This window comes from Drosophila arizonae, chromosome X (genome assembly GCF_054131065.1).
Source record: "Drosophila arizonae isolate 15081-1271.41 chromosome X, UAZ_ARI_1.0, whole genome shotgun sequence".
Taxonomy (NCBI): Eukaryota; Metazoa; Arthropoda; class Insecta; order Diptera; family Drosophilidae; genus Drosophila; species Drosophila arizonae.
In genome coordinates, this window is record NC_142927.1 from 32683809 (window position 1) to 32698518 (window position 14710).

General features: G+C 36.8%; 2 protein-coding genes across 26 annotated transcripts in view; one reads left to right on the plus strand and one right to left on the minus strand.

Annotated features, from left to right (window-relative positions):
* Positions 1-2016: 2016 nt before the first annotated feature.
* The window catches only part of Nadsyn (NAD synthetase), a 36065-nt gene continuing 23371 nt past the window's right edge, over positions 2017-14710 (minus strand). For 4 of the 9 annotated variants that reach the window (XM_089472989.1, XM_089472991.1, XM_089472995.1 and 1 more), the window contains 4 exons: positions 4611-4791; positions 4462-4551; positions 2960-4393; positions 2017-2871 (listed from right to left, as the gene is read on the minus strand). In XM_089472989.1, coding sequence (XP_089329115.1) covers positions 2187-2871; positions 2960-4393; positions 4462-4551; positions 4611-4756 — 2355 coding nt within the window. In that variant the 5' untranslated portion in view covers positions 4757-4791 and the 3' untranslated portion in view covers positions 2017-2186. The other 5 variants (XM_089472990.1, XM_089472994.1, XM_089472993.1 and 2 more) reach the window with 5 other exon arrangements.
* Nna1 (Nna1 carboxypeptidase) overlaps positions 5683-14710 on the plus strand; it is a 32136-nt gene continuing 23108 nt past the window's right edge. For all 17 annotated transcript variants that reach the window (XM_089472956.1, XM_089472974.1, XM_089472963.1 and 14 more), the window contains exon 1: positions 5683-5819. In XM_089472956.1, the coding sequence (XP_089329082.1) occupies positions 5738-5819 (82 nt within the window). In that variant the 5' untranslated portion in view covers positions 5683-5737. The remainder of the gene's footprint in view (positions 5820-14710) is intronic.

The window sequence follows — 14710 nt, forward strand, 5'->3', positions numbered from 1 at the left end:
TTTTAGCAATTTTAATAAATTTTTTAGCAACTTTTTTTTTGAAATTCTAGCAATTCTTGCCTTCAAAATTCTGGCAGCACTGCTTCGCACACAAGAATACAAATGCTCGTACATGTAGCAAGGGGTAAGAATGAGTGCGCATGCTCGACACGAAAAAATTTTCTTCATGCTCATCGCTCATCGCCCGAGCTTGGCAAACGGTTTGAAGGGAAGACATGGGTTCTTGCCGTTATCATAAATATGTATTTTCATATCAGTGTTGCCAAATCAGCTTTTTTCCCGTCGAATCCGGCTTTTTTGAAAAGCCGATTGCGGGAAAAATTCCAAAACAGCGGGCAGCGGGAATTCTGGATTTGTTTAAAGAATAATTTTCCAAATAGTTCAGTAATTCAATTTTTAATGAACGAACCAATCGGTAATAATATGGAACTAAGTAGACTAGGATATGATTAATATTTAATTCAGAACAACTTATTGTGAACAACAATATCGAACTTTTCGATTCTATGTAAATGAAACGAAAAGATTTAAAAATCTATGCAACTCTTTTGATAGCGTGTACTACAAGAATTTATGTGTTAAAGGTTGACGACAAATTTTCAAATAGTGAAAAATGTTGATTCCTTTTCATGCATATATATTTTTGGAGAACATTGATAGTATTGAACCCCAATATAAGAACATCCACCCAATTCAGTAGGAAACTATTCAAGACGCTACAAAATTTTGAGTTGAGAAGCGTGTTAGGATTTAGGAACTTGGCCACTTTTGCATTGCCTTCTTTGTCAATGCCCAAGTGGGTAACATTTTTCGTCAGATCAATACTGTGATGCTTAACTCAATTTTAAGCATCAGGTAAAACATATATATTATAAAACTTCACAGATAAGGCTTGCGGTGGTCGAAGAAATGATGCCATGATTATAAGTTGTTAAAAACACATTTAAATATCAGTCAAATCAAAGCAAAAAACATTAGCTTTTTTCCGATTTTTTCCACAAAATTTCGGTTTTTTTAAAAGTATCTTTTCACTAAAAACAGCTTTTTTTGTTCAACAAAAATTGGCAACACTGATTCATATACTTCATGGGGCTTATCACGCCTACATTTCAACAAATTTTTTATATCGAAATTCCCCGTTTTCAATAGTAATTCTTTGCAGTGCTTAGGGTAGAGTCTAACAGTCGTGGCTAGAGAATTGCTGTTATAAAGTGTTCTTAATGCCATGTAGTGTTTCAGTAATATGACAAGATATATTTATAAATCAGTATATTGTATACAATTTATTTTTTCTACTGATGATGGGTTTCATACAAACATACAGACAATCTACTATGGTCAATAAGACAGATTTTATGAAATAAATTTAAATTTTCACATACATATGTATATTAAATTAAATTATTATAGGACTTCAGATCTTTTTATTTTTGTTTGTTTTGTTTTGTGCAACACTTTTATAAAATGTAAAATTCAATTACATTTTGATTCTTCTTATTGCGAACATTCACAATTAATTCTAATTTGCTAGATAAATAAATGGTAGATCATTAAGAGATCACTGATTTGCTCAAAGTTTTTTTTTGTTGTTTTTCCCTGGTAGCTTTTAATACCATAATTAATTTATCCTTTTTAGTTTCTTCGCAAAAACTGATGTGGCACGTAAAAAATAATGCGTTAGTCGTTGGTTGGTTTCTGATACGAGGACATATGTTTACTAATGTTCTTTTCAATCGCATTCCGGCTCCTAAATGGATAAGATCAACCAATCATAGATAGATCAAACAAAATAATACCAACTGACTGCAAAAGCCACCTTGAGTGTCACTTTAAATCTTTGCAAACAACGCTTGAACTTTGTTAAATACTTTATAATGTGGCTGATGAAATTATAACATTTTCCTTCAAATGATCAAACTGTGTGACCCTGGGATCAATTTATAATTTTCTCTAATGTCCATTGTGCATGTTGTTGTCACAAACCTCCAGCAACATTAAACGGCAAACACATACATATTTGGCTGTAATGTGCAAATTTATTCGAAATGGAGCTATGGAAACTTATTAGAGCACACACAGAAAATACAATTTTGAGTTTATTGCTTTAGCGTGGCCACAACAAGCAATACTTTTCGAAACAAGCATGTATTTTAAATTATAATTATTAAGATATAATAGTCAAATAATTAGACTGGTATACCAGTGCGATCCTTAAGTTTGCCAAGAACATTCACGTGCACTTTTGAAAAACCGCTGGGTTTTGCACCTTGCATTTCGACATTGTCAATAGGCAACTGGCCTGCAGTAGACACACCATCGAAAGATGCAGAGGACATTGGTGACGAGTGCTTTGAGTCATCCATATGAAAAGATTGCTGAGTACTGGTGTCAAGTGAGGGCACCAGATCATCGCTGTTCGGCCTTATTTGAGTAGATGAAGGAGCGTAGGCAGACTGCAACTTATCGATCTCATCATCAATAGCTTTAAATTGCCAACTCCAATTTGCACGATAAAGGAATGGCCGATGATCGAATCGATTGTCATCGGGACTATAGATTTCCGCATGTACTGAAGGTGTCAGTACAGTCATTTTATGTCGGTTAATTGCGTAGCAGCGAAAGAAATGTTTCACTTTTTCAGCTACTTCTTTAGGTGTTAAATCGCTTTTCCATGTAGACACAAGCCTACAGAACATGCTGTAGGGACCGCAAAAATATTGTTTGCGCAGGCGACCATATTCGCTCAATTCGGAATAGCTCATTCCCATATCTTCTTCATCTGTTTGCAACAGCTGCCCATTCTCCAGCAATGGCTCCAACTCGGCTGTGGGCGGAGCGTCGATTATAGATTCTAGTGCAGTAAGATTGTATCTTAAATAAATCAATTAAATGTGTTTGTTATTATTATTAATAATATTTTAATAATTTGAAGTTAATTACTTTAAATAAATTTGCTTACTTTTTTTTTGCATAAGACAAAAATCTTAGTAGATCTGTCTTGGATATCCCACCAATAGGATTAATATCCGCTGAGGAACAATCATATTTCGTTAGATAGCCACGCAACGATTCATCAACATTAGATGAGCCTAGAACAAGCAAGCCACCCGGTCTGTTGCGAACCCAAAGCATTAATTGAGCAAATATATAAGCCAATACCATGCGTATACGGGACTGAATATTTTGTAAAGCCAGATTTTGCCGAGCGCAACCGCCTTGCGTGCGAAAAACTGGTGTCAGTCCCGTTACTGCATTAAAAATCCCCAGCAGTGCATTTACTGCCAAATCGATGCTAATCTCAATATGATAGCTGCCAATTTGGTTTGCCAGCTGAGCAGCACGGCGTCGCGTTTCCTTGCTACTGTTGACGCTTCCCATGTAGCAGGTGACTAAAAGTCGATTACATAGCGCTGCTGCATTAATGGGGGTATAATCAGAATCAGCAAGTATTTTGCGTATATCATACAGCACTTGCGCATCGCCATGTTGAACTGCCTGTACTATTTGCCGGCACATGGAATAAACTATTGTTGCAGAGCTACTGGAATCAACACCTCCACTGAGTGGTAAAAAAAAGCCACCCTGACCGGAACGTCGTAGATAATCCCAAAGCCAACATGCTGGCCCCAATTCGATTTCTTCCTCTGGCGATGAATACGTAAAATGCAGTGTTGGCGTTGCAGCCTTAAATATGTCGTTATGTGTAGACATCTCAAAGTCGCAGCGTATTCGAGGATAGTCTACTGCTCCGGCCGCTGACGAACATCGTGACCGGAGACTAACTCGGTAGGCACGAATTTCCTCCAGATCAATGGTGGCCAAAGTTACTTCAACATCTTGTAGTGCAAATTGCCTTCCCCGCGCCAAAACTTCACCATTAAGTGCTATGGCAGAGCAACCATTAAAATAAACTCTTTGGCCATCACAGCCTCGTAAATTACTGAAAAGATAGGCACCTCCTGCCTTAAAGCTTGCGTTGCAAATGAGATCGTTTGTTATGTGTGCTTTACGAAGCTCCATATAGCTTCCAGAGCCGTTAACAATTATCTCAACACCCGAAAGTGACATCTCTATATGTTTGCTGCGAACATTCCATAGCTCCTCACATATCTCATAACCGATACATGTATCGGGGGTTGCAATTATCGCATCACCAAAAGGCACCGTTTCTTGACCAGTGTGTTCTTTAATAAGGTGGGGCAGCAAGTATTCTTCCGTTTTCTGCGCTTTGGTCCAGGCAGTAAACCAGCGGGACTCACGATAGTTGCCATCGTCGCACATTGCCATCTTAGGACGGATTAACAACAGTTTCCGATTAAAGAATGCTATGCGGCAATTGTAAGCAACATTCTGATGCATCACTGGCATGCCCACATCCACAAGCATATTTGCGCTGTAAGTCAAACAATAAAATCAATAATAGCCGCATAGAAATTAGAAATTGGAATTGTTGACGCTAACCAAAAAGGGGACATCATGATTTCTAAGAATGTCTCCCAAGAGTGGAGAAAAGTATCTGGTTCGCGAAAATGATCTTCGCAGCTGTAGCCACTGTCAAAAGTTAATAAAATATTGTAAGTAATACCAAAAGCTCTTTTCTATGTACCTACCATACCTCCAGTTCTGGACCAGTTCGATAACTGGCGCCCATATCCTTAGCCTCCAGTATGGACTGCAAAATTCTGGCCATGTTACCCTCAAAGTCTAGAGCCCATTGGTTGAGCGTAGTTACCGCCACAGTTATTTTGCGTCCCATTTTTTTTCAAGAATTGTTAAAATAATAACTAAATTCTGAAAGTCAAGACAGATGTAATAATTTCTTTACTGATATTCAAATTAAATTCACAGAGTTATCAAACCTATTTGGTATTGCTATTTGTGTTGCCATTGGTTCTGTTCAAGTTATTGATTAAACAATGTGATGGTGGCACATAACTAAGGTGTCACGTTGACAATGCCCAAAAATTGTAATATATGTCATTTACATTACACGAATGCGGCGAAGTCAGAAACAGATTATACGGCGTTTCAACTGACGACTCTATAGTACTTTTTATATAATTTATTATCATTCGTATCCATGGGGATGCGTACACTTATTCTTACCAACATGCACAAATGACTATACATAAAATATCCAGTAACTACATAAAACACGAGTAATACATGAAATATATAATGTACATACATATGTACATAATCTTAAATTCTTACTTCCAATATGACGCGTAGAGCTAATTTGTTTTAAGTAATCAATAACGTGCTTTCTGCCGATGGTCTTGACAAAACCATTTAATCTTTGTTTGAAGATAGATACCATATTTCACTTTGTTAATTCTTTTTTATAAAAAATAAATTTAAAAAAAAAAAAAAAAAAAAAAAAAAAAAAAAAAAAAAACTTAATTGCAGTTTAAAATAATATAATTCGTCACTTTAGACATTTTTGTCAAAATATTGTAATTTCAATAGTAAATCAAAGGTGCTTTTCCTTTTCGTATGGCTTGTTGGAGCAGGCCGAGACGTTAATTTCGTTTCGTACATATACACAATACAGAAGCAGACAGCATAGTTTGATTTGAGCACGAGAAAATCCGGTTGAAATTAACACTAATTTAAACGTTAAACAAAATTTGTGCGCGAAGCGTTTAACATTTTTCACTTACATCCAACATTCATATACAGGAAGCGTATTGATTATTAGGCAATCACTGTGGATTCTAGGCGGAAATAGAGCAGCATGCAGAAGTTCGCTAGGGACAATTGGGTGGCAAGGGCAGCGCATGAAAATATTGAAACTCAACATCAGAAACAATGTGATGGTAAGTCAGAACTTTAAGCATTAAATTCTTGACATCGATAGTCGGCAGGAAATATTAAAAGCGTTCATAATTTTCTTTTGAAAATATCGAATCTCAATAGGAGTTTATATCATACAAATAGCTTGATGTGGAAAAAGTAGATTGGCGTATAAGCTCAAACCATTTCGTTGCTAGAGACCCACAACTTCGAGCTCTTCTTTTATAAAAATTTAAAAGATTCATCTGCTAAAGGACGTAGAAAATAGAAAAATATATATTATATAATATATAATATTTTTCACAACTTAAATGCACATAAGTAGTGACAGTAGCCCATTGCATATCCTTAAAAACTTATGGCATACCTTTTAAAAGGGAGCGATGTAAGTTTTTAAGTAGACTGATCTGTTGAACAGTGAGCTATAGTTTCCTCAAATTTGCGACACCTCCATTTAGCGTAGTTATATAAGATTCATAAAGTATGTAATTTTTTTTTTTTTTTTATAGATTTTTTTTTTTCAAAATTGTTATTAATTATTTTATCTAATAACTTTTGCCATTCCACGGGCAAGCGGTTAATTCCATGCTCAAAAAACTTCTGAGCCTTACTGGCGAAAAACTGGTACAAGGGATGATCAGTAAAAATTACCTTCAAGAATAAATCTTTTACGTTAATGGGAATATTTCGTTCTGCAAGAATATGGGGAGCCGATATGTCATGTTTCGAAATTAAACCTAGACGCTTGTGAATGGCGACTTTTGAATATTTTCATCTTTCAGCGCTGTCTCGAGTAGTTAGTTTCAGGACATGGTGCATCCTCGAAATCAAAATAGCAGGAACGAAATTTCGCAATTTAATTTTGCCATTTGCATGCAGTCAACACGTGTTATTTGTACATAATTTTCGCCTTACTTTAAATGCGTTTTTGCACTTTCGATAGTAAAACTGTAAAAAAACAAGTAAGAAAACTCTAGTCGAGAGTGCTCGACTAGATACTACCCTGAACCCAACAAATAAAAATACCCATTTAGCATGGCTAAGATATCAATTTCGATATATTTAAAAATATAAGTAAACTATAAAACTCATTTAATAAAATATAAAAATATTTTGAATCGCGATTCGAACCGCGACTACTCGATCGAGCGTCATGCAGCTAACACACTACGCCACCTCACTTCTGCAAATAGCGCTGGCAAAACTCAAATAGATTCACTGCTGCAGCGCCATCTACCAAAACTAAACGAAACTAACTGCTGATGTGATTCTAAGAATCTGCTAGAATAACTAAACTATTAAAAACGCACATTAGGTATGGTTAAAATTTCAATTTCGGTGTATTTAAAAATATAAATTAAATAGAAAACTCATTTATGAAAATATAAAAATATTTTGAAATAATTAAAAAAGTTATCAGTTGCACCGATCGCGATTCGATCCGCGACTTCTCGATCGAGAGTCATGCAGCTAACACACTACGCCACCTCACTTCTGCAAGTGGTGCTGGCAAAACTTAAATAGATTCACTGCTGCTGCGCCATCTACACAAACTAAACGAAACTAACAGCTGATGAGATTCAACGAATGTTTCTAGAAGAAGTTTGAATGTATGTGTGCACACGCATACGATACTATTGTAGCTGTTGCACGTGCGTTTGTTAATTGGCCAAATATTTGATTATTTTTTATTAATTTTTGACGGAATTTAATGAAACTTTCAGCATATGATCTACATATTATATTGAATATTTTAGAAATTTAAAAAAATGGAAAATCATTCACAATTAGCTATAGTGGCATCTGACTTGAACTTGAATGTTTTTACTCGATAAAAACATAACGGGATGATTTATCGAATTTTAAAAGCAAACTCGACGTCCGCTCTGTATATACGGTCATTTAAAAACAAGTAAGAACGTTGCAATCGGGCGATACCGATAGCAGAAGACTCATTCACAGCCCAAACGCTGCCAACCAGAGTATATAGTGCAATTTTCAAGTCTAGTGCGCAGCAAAAAACACGGCATGATGCCATTAAAATTGGAAAATCATCGATAGCTATTGCATTCAAATTACATACATATATAATTTATACAATTTTGATTTTTATTATATATTTATATCCATACATTGGATACCGGCTTCAAGCTAACAGCAGATCAGCGCGATTTTCCTATGCTTGTGCACACACTCATCGTCTATTCTATGCGTACAGACAGAAGCGCGCCTTTTCTCACATTCTTAGAATTTCGATTGATTTCTGGACTTTCTAGCCGTTACTGTAGTTTTGTCTGATGACGCTCTCTTATTAAGCTATTCTATTTTAGCAACTGATTGCTCGAGCAAAGCAGTGGCGCGGGTGCTAAGGGCGACGCAAGTAATGTTAGAGTAGGGGAGGTTCGAACCTTTACTGTGTTATTTGTTTTATTTTTTCATACATATTTCGTTTTTTATAAAATAGATATTTTATTGGGAAGGTGCGAGCTTGACTGAATGGCACTTAATACTTTTCATTTTCTTAGTCGAATAATTTTATAAGTTTCAATTTGTTTCTTCTTAAATAGCCCTCAAATACATATACGCAAATACATACATATGTATATATAATTATATATGTAAGCCTGTTCGCATAGCATCAAGCATTCCAGCCTTATACACGCGCACATAAATGCGTGCTCTAGCATATTCTAAGAATCCCGTTGCGATTGATTTGTCTTTGCATTGTTTTTGAATTTCCAGCGGCTACACTGGCTTTTCTTTGCTATGCGGCGTCATAACAATAATGTGATTTCGTTTTAACTGCTCTTGATCGAAACGACGCGGTGGTGCTGTAGGCTGAAGCGCCGACGATCTTTATTTTAGCTATTTTGACAAACATGCTGTTTGGGTTGGGTGCGAGTTCAAATCCCGCTGAAAACACTTTTTTGTACATTGCAAATTTTTGTTATTTTACCTTTTTTATATTTTAATAATTTTATAAAAATGTTTCCTTCCGTGCTATCAATGCCTATTAATCCTACTTATGTGTACATATACATAAATAGATGGCTGACGCATATAAATGTCGCAATTCGGGCACTGTAAATGCCGATTGCCACGCCCCTAGTGGCCGTAGACTCCTCAATTTTAGCCAGCTTTTAGAACGAGCAACCGGTTACCTAAATGCAAAATTTGAATTCTTACGCTCAAAAAATGTGAAAATTACAGGGTATTTTTCGATATGCCACGCCCCTAAAGAGGCCACCAGTAACTTAACTATCCAAATTTGAAGCTTCTAGCTCTTAAACTGTAGGAGATATAAACTTTTGCGGTTTGCCACGCCCCCTATAGGCGGACATATATCTACCATAGCTCGTTGGACGTGGGTGGTCAACCCGCGTATATATACAAAATTTCAGGTCTCTAGCATCAATAGTGGGCGTAGATATATAATTTTTTCACCTATCATCATAGAATTAAAACATCAGCTTACATGCAAAATTTCAGCATTCTAGGTTTATAACTTTAGGAGATACAGTTTTACCGATTTGCCACGCCCCTAATGGGCGGAGATATATCCGCCATAGCTTGTGATCTTGGGTGATCGGCGCGGATCTACATACCAGATTTCAGCTTTCTAGCTCGTCAACAAACATGATTTCTGGTATATCGGAAAATGCATTTTCCGATTTGCCACGCCCCTAGTGGGCGGATCGGGAAAATTTTACCACTTAATAAATCGGAGATATACACTAGTATGTGTTCCAAATTTCAAGTGTCTAGCTTCAATAGCGCCAAAATAGATTGCGTTCATACGGACAGACGGACAGACGGACGGACATTGCACAAAACCAATATACTCATTTCACTTTCGTGAATGAGTCTAAAAATTCAAACATACGGACGGACGGACAGACGGACAGACAGACAGACGGACAGGGCCAAATCGACTCAGCTCGTCGCCCTGATCAAGAATATATATACTTTGTGGGGTCTGCCACGCCTCCTTCTGCCTGTTACATACATTTCAACAAAACCATTATACCCTGATTTCCCATTAAAAATGGGTTCAGGGTATAAAAAGCCAAAAATACAGTTTTTGATCTTTCATCGAAGAGTACCAAACCAAAACTATTCCAAAAAATTTTACATTTTTTTCAAACAAGATTATATAATTAAAGCTTTCAAAATAACTTACAATAAAGCGGTTATGTGTGAAGTTGGTTGCGACAAAATTCAAATATAGCATTTATTATTAAACCAAATTACTTAGTATTAGTACCTTGAAAATTCCATAAGATTTGAGAAACTAGTGGTGTTGAAACTAGTGTTGTTATTCAATAATATTGAATTGTGTATTCATAAGTGTCGAGCAACCGCATTCTCCACCTTCAACATACGAAGTGCGTGCTTATTTATAGCAATGTGTTTATGGTGTCCTCTGACCAAACATTCCCTAACATAGTATTTTTACTTGCTTATTTGCACATAAAATAACGAACATAAAAACCATGCCAAAGAAAAGTGATCATTGACGGATACATAGCGCCTACTGACTACATCTTACCTTGACTATCATGGCAACTTGCCAAATTAGAAAATACATAAATTTTGTGATCAAGATCATTGCTGCTTGGTGACATAATGCAATGTTCGAACGATTTGCTTGGAATGTATCCAACAGCACAAAAAAACAAGTAAAAAAGCTCTAGTCGAGACTGCTCGACTACGAGATTCGGACAACTAATATTTCAATAATTCTTTGCGTCTTGGCTAACTATAGGAATTTAATTGTTTAAAAAATTTTTTTTGGATGGACTGTCTTCATGAAACTTTTAGATTAAATAGATATGCATGCATTTGCCAAAGCACGAGTCTCTAGTATTTGAAATACGGCTTTTACAAAGATGGGTGAAGTGAGGGTGAGGGGTTGAATATAAGACGATTCGGAATTCTAAAAATTACATATAAATCTCTATTTAAAATTTGGCGACTCTAGCTTTAAAGATATAGCATATATAATATTATTACTGTTTTCCGATAATGTTTTAATCGATAACAAGTTATTGATTTCCCATTTTCAATGGGTTCAGGGAATGAAAAGTACACGTACAATAGCACTGACCAAACAACACATAGACTAGACATGTAGAGCAACGTTTTTCCACGCCGCAAAATCTGTGTAGCAGGTCCCGGCCAACTTCGTATTCGCTCGGCTTGGTATTGGCTGGCTCGGGTAATGAAAGATAGCACGAAGAAATCAGTGCGCTCTAAGCACGCAAACAAGATGGTCATGCATGCGCTTTGCGTTTTTTGTCTTACTCTCCCTCTCTCTCTCTCTATCTCTCTCTATGGTCGCTCAAATCACCGAACTCAGCAGCGCACAAAAATTGAAATTTCTTCGCGACGGTCCCAGCTCTTTCCTTTTGAACGAAGGGTATACCTAAATCATAAAAGCGTTTGTCAGGCTCATGCAAACAAAATGTAGCGTTTCGATGTATATTCGTGGGAAGGGTATGAAAGCGTTGATACGCATAAAGAATATGAATTCGCGACGGGCAATCACACACATACTTGCAGTCTCTGGAAACATGTGTGAGCATTTGTGGCCTGCGTGCGTAACTCTTGCAAGTGTTACGCCGGGACCTGCTACACAGATTTTGCGGCGTGGAAAAACGTTGCTCTACATGTCTAGTCTATGTGTTGTTTGGTCAGTGACAATAGTTACTCTATATTTTTTGCAACTTTCAATTTAATCGAATTCCATGTAAAGCAGACTAAAATCTTATTACACCTTTCGCTTAAAAAAAAAAAAAAAAAAAAAAAAAAAAGTAAGAAAGCTCTAGTCGAGACTGCTCGACTACGAGATCCCCTGAATCCTTGGAGTAATAGCTATTTCAATAATTTTTCGCGTATTTCAGCTTACACAAGAAACACGCACACACACACACACGCACGCATACACAGGCATACATACATACACACACACACACACACACACATACACATAAACATTTACACACACACACACACGCGCACGCATGCACACACAGGCAAACATACACACACATGTATACATACACACACATGCATACATACACACAGACGCATACATACACACACACAAGCATAAACACGCATGGGCTGCAGTGTGCCCGTACTATGAGAACTTAATTGTTTAATAACTTTTTTTGTAGACATACGATCATGCATGGGCTGCAGAATGAATTTACTATAGGAACTTAATCTATATATATAAAATAGAGTTGTGTAAAAGTGCTCCTCCACTTATAACTCGAGATCTGCTGAACCAATTTTCATGGTTTTTGATTTGTTGGATTTGTCTCCGCTACGAGTAGGATAGTAGATCTTAAAAATACTGAAAAAATTTGACGAATACTTGAAAAACGCGGTTTTTCCCCTAACGATTCAAATTTCCATTGATACTCAGTAGGCTTTATAACAGTGACAGCTTTCGGTCCTGCTCTCATATTATACAATAGTATAGAAGTAAATAAACAAATGTAGTCAGTCAGTCTACGGCACAGCCTCAGGCGAACCTGCCTATTCATAAAAAAAAGCACATTTGATAAAAATAATACGCGTGCGTACAGAAGCTAAATATCTCGAAAGTTCAGGTATTTCTTTGTCTCAAACATAAATTTGTGTACATTATTTATATTTATATTTCTCGATTGTTTTATGTGGTTTTGTCCGAGGGCATATTCAGTGTTACTATTGATAAAAATGCCGCGTCCTAGAAGATCTAATCTTTCCCGACGGACCCATAATGCAATTAGGCATCGGAATATCGCGAGTCAATTATCTGACGAAGAACGAAAAATCGCCCGAGAAAGGCGCCGCGTTAGTACCCAGAAAAGAAGGGCCTTAATTCGTGCTTCTCAAAGAGAGGCAGCTCGTGAAACAGCAATAAGAAATGGTTCAAGGATTGATTTTCTATCGAGCAGCGTTTCGATATGATTGCACCATTGACTACAGCTTGAATCGTTTAGTTTGCATTGGTCCAATGGACGTTGTTTGCCAGCATTGTGGCGCATTGAAGTTTGCTGGTCAAACGCCCGGTTTGTGCTGCCTTAGTGGTAAAGTGACATTGCCATTAGTGGTCCCGCCACCAGAGCCATTGCGTTCCCTGCTTTATGGCGAAACACTAGAATCACGACATTTTCTAGCGAACACTCAAAAATACAATGCCTGTTTCCAAATGACTTTATTTGGGGCGGAAATTATTGGAGACGGATATAATCCGACATTTAAGGTAATCTACGTTAAAAATTTTATGATTGATTGATTTAAAAATTTTTATGATTGTGAAAAAAAAAAAATTGGAAAAATTTAGTCTAACTATAACTATGGCTTTGGTTGACAAATGTCAATCTTTGACTATTTGTGGCCTCAATCTAGAAAATGCGTGTTTTTCTCATGGTCAATTGTATGTGGCATGCTCACGTGTTGGCAAACCATCCGATTATTTGTTCTTGCACCCGACCAAAAAACGAAGAATGTCGTTTACCACAAGGTGCTTGAATGAACAACATAGCTTTCAACAATTTTTTACCTAGAAATAAGGGATAGGGCAATGCAACGTTTGCCGGGCCAGCTAGTTATTTAATAATTATAGTTGGACTATCATAAAAAAAAAAAAAACAAGTAAGAAAGCTCTAGTCGAGACTGCCCCTGAACCCTTCGAGCAATAGCTGTTTCAATCATTTTTCGTGTCTTTCTGCTTACACAAGTCACACACACGCACACACACACATCATACACACACACACACACACATACACACAGAGATACGCACGTACGCATAAACACGCATTAGCTGCAGTGGTGGCTTACTAAGGGAACTTAATTGTTCAATAACTTTGCTTGTGGATGTACTTTCTTCATGAAACTTTTTTAGATTAGGATTATATCATGGATATGCATGTATTTGCCGAAGCCCAAGCCTCTAGTATTTGAAATACGCCTTTTAGAGGCTGAGGGGGTGAATTAGGGGTGGGGGGGGGGGTGAATTTTGACAAAAACCGAAATATATAAAATGCATATAAGTATACATAACAAATTTGGAGACTCTAGCGTTAAAGATGTAGGAGATATAAATTTTTACTGGTTTTCGATAATGTTTTTAATTGATAACAAAATAACGGGGCAATTTATCGATATTTAAAGCAAAACTCGATATGCGCGTGATTCATTCTTATATCTTCTAAGATCAACGCGTTCATACATACGGAAAGACGGAAAGACGGACGGACAGACAGACGGACAGGGCCAAATCAACTCAGCTCGTCGCCCTGATCAAGAATATATATACGTTGTGGGGTCTGCCACGCCTCCTTCTCCCTGTTACATACATTTCAACAAATCCATTATACCCTGATTTCCCATTGAAAATGGGTTCAGGGTGTAAAAAACTATCAGATCGTTATAATAATTTTGGGTTTGACCGGAAGAGGCGCTTTATTTAAGTAGTTGAGTAACTAAAATAACAAGTGCACTTTCTTTTACTTTTATAGGTATTTTTTAATTGCATGATTTTTATGACATCTAACAGATGCACCCTTTAAAATGGGTCCATTTAGCCAGTATATGTATGTATGTACATACACATGCTTTTTATTAAGGAGGTAAATTTCACGTGTATATGTGCAGGTACAAGGGATCGAAAATCGCATTCCAATTTGGACACAGGGATTGATCAGGTACTACATTTTTAGCAAAAATCATTCTGATAGGCAAACCCACGACCATTGAAATAAAATCATCTACTTAAATGTAAGCGCGCCTCTTCAATTAAAACCCAAAATCGTTCACACAATTCTAAGTTGTCGTAGGCACACGTCAATGCTCATGTCGCATGCATACACATATAAATAAATCAAACATATTTCTGTAAGTGTGAGCACTTCAC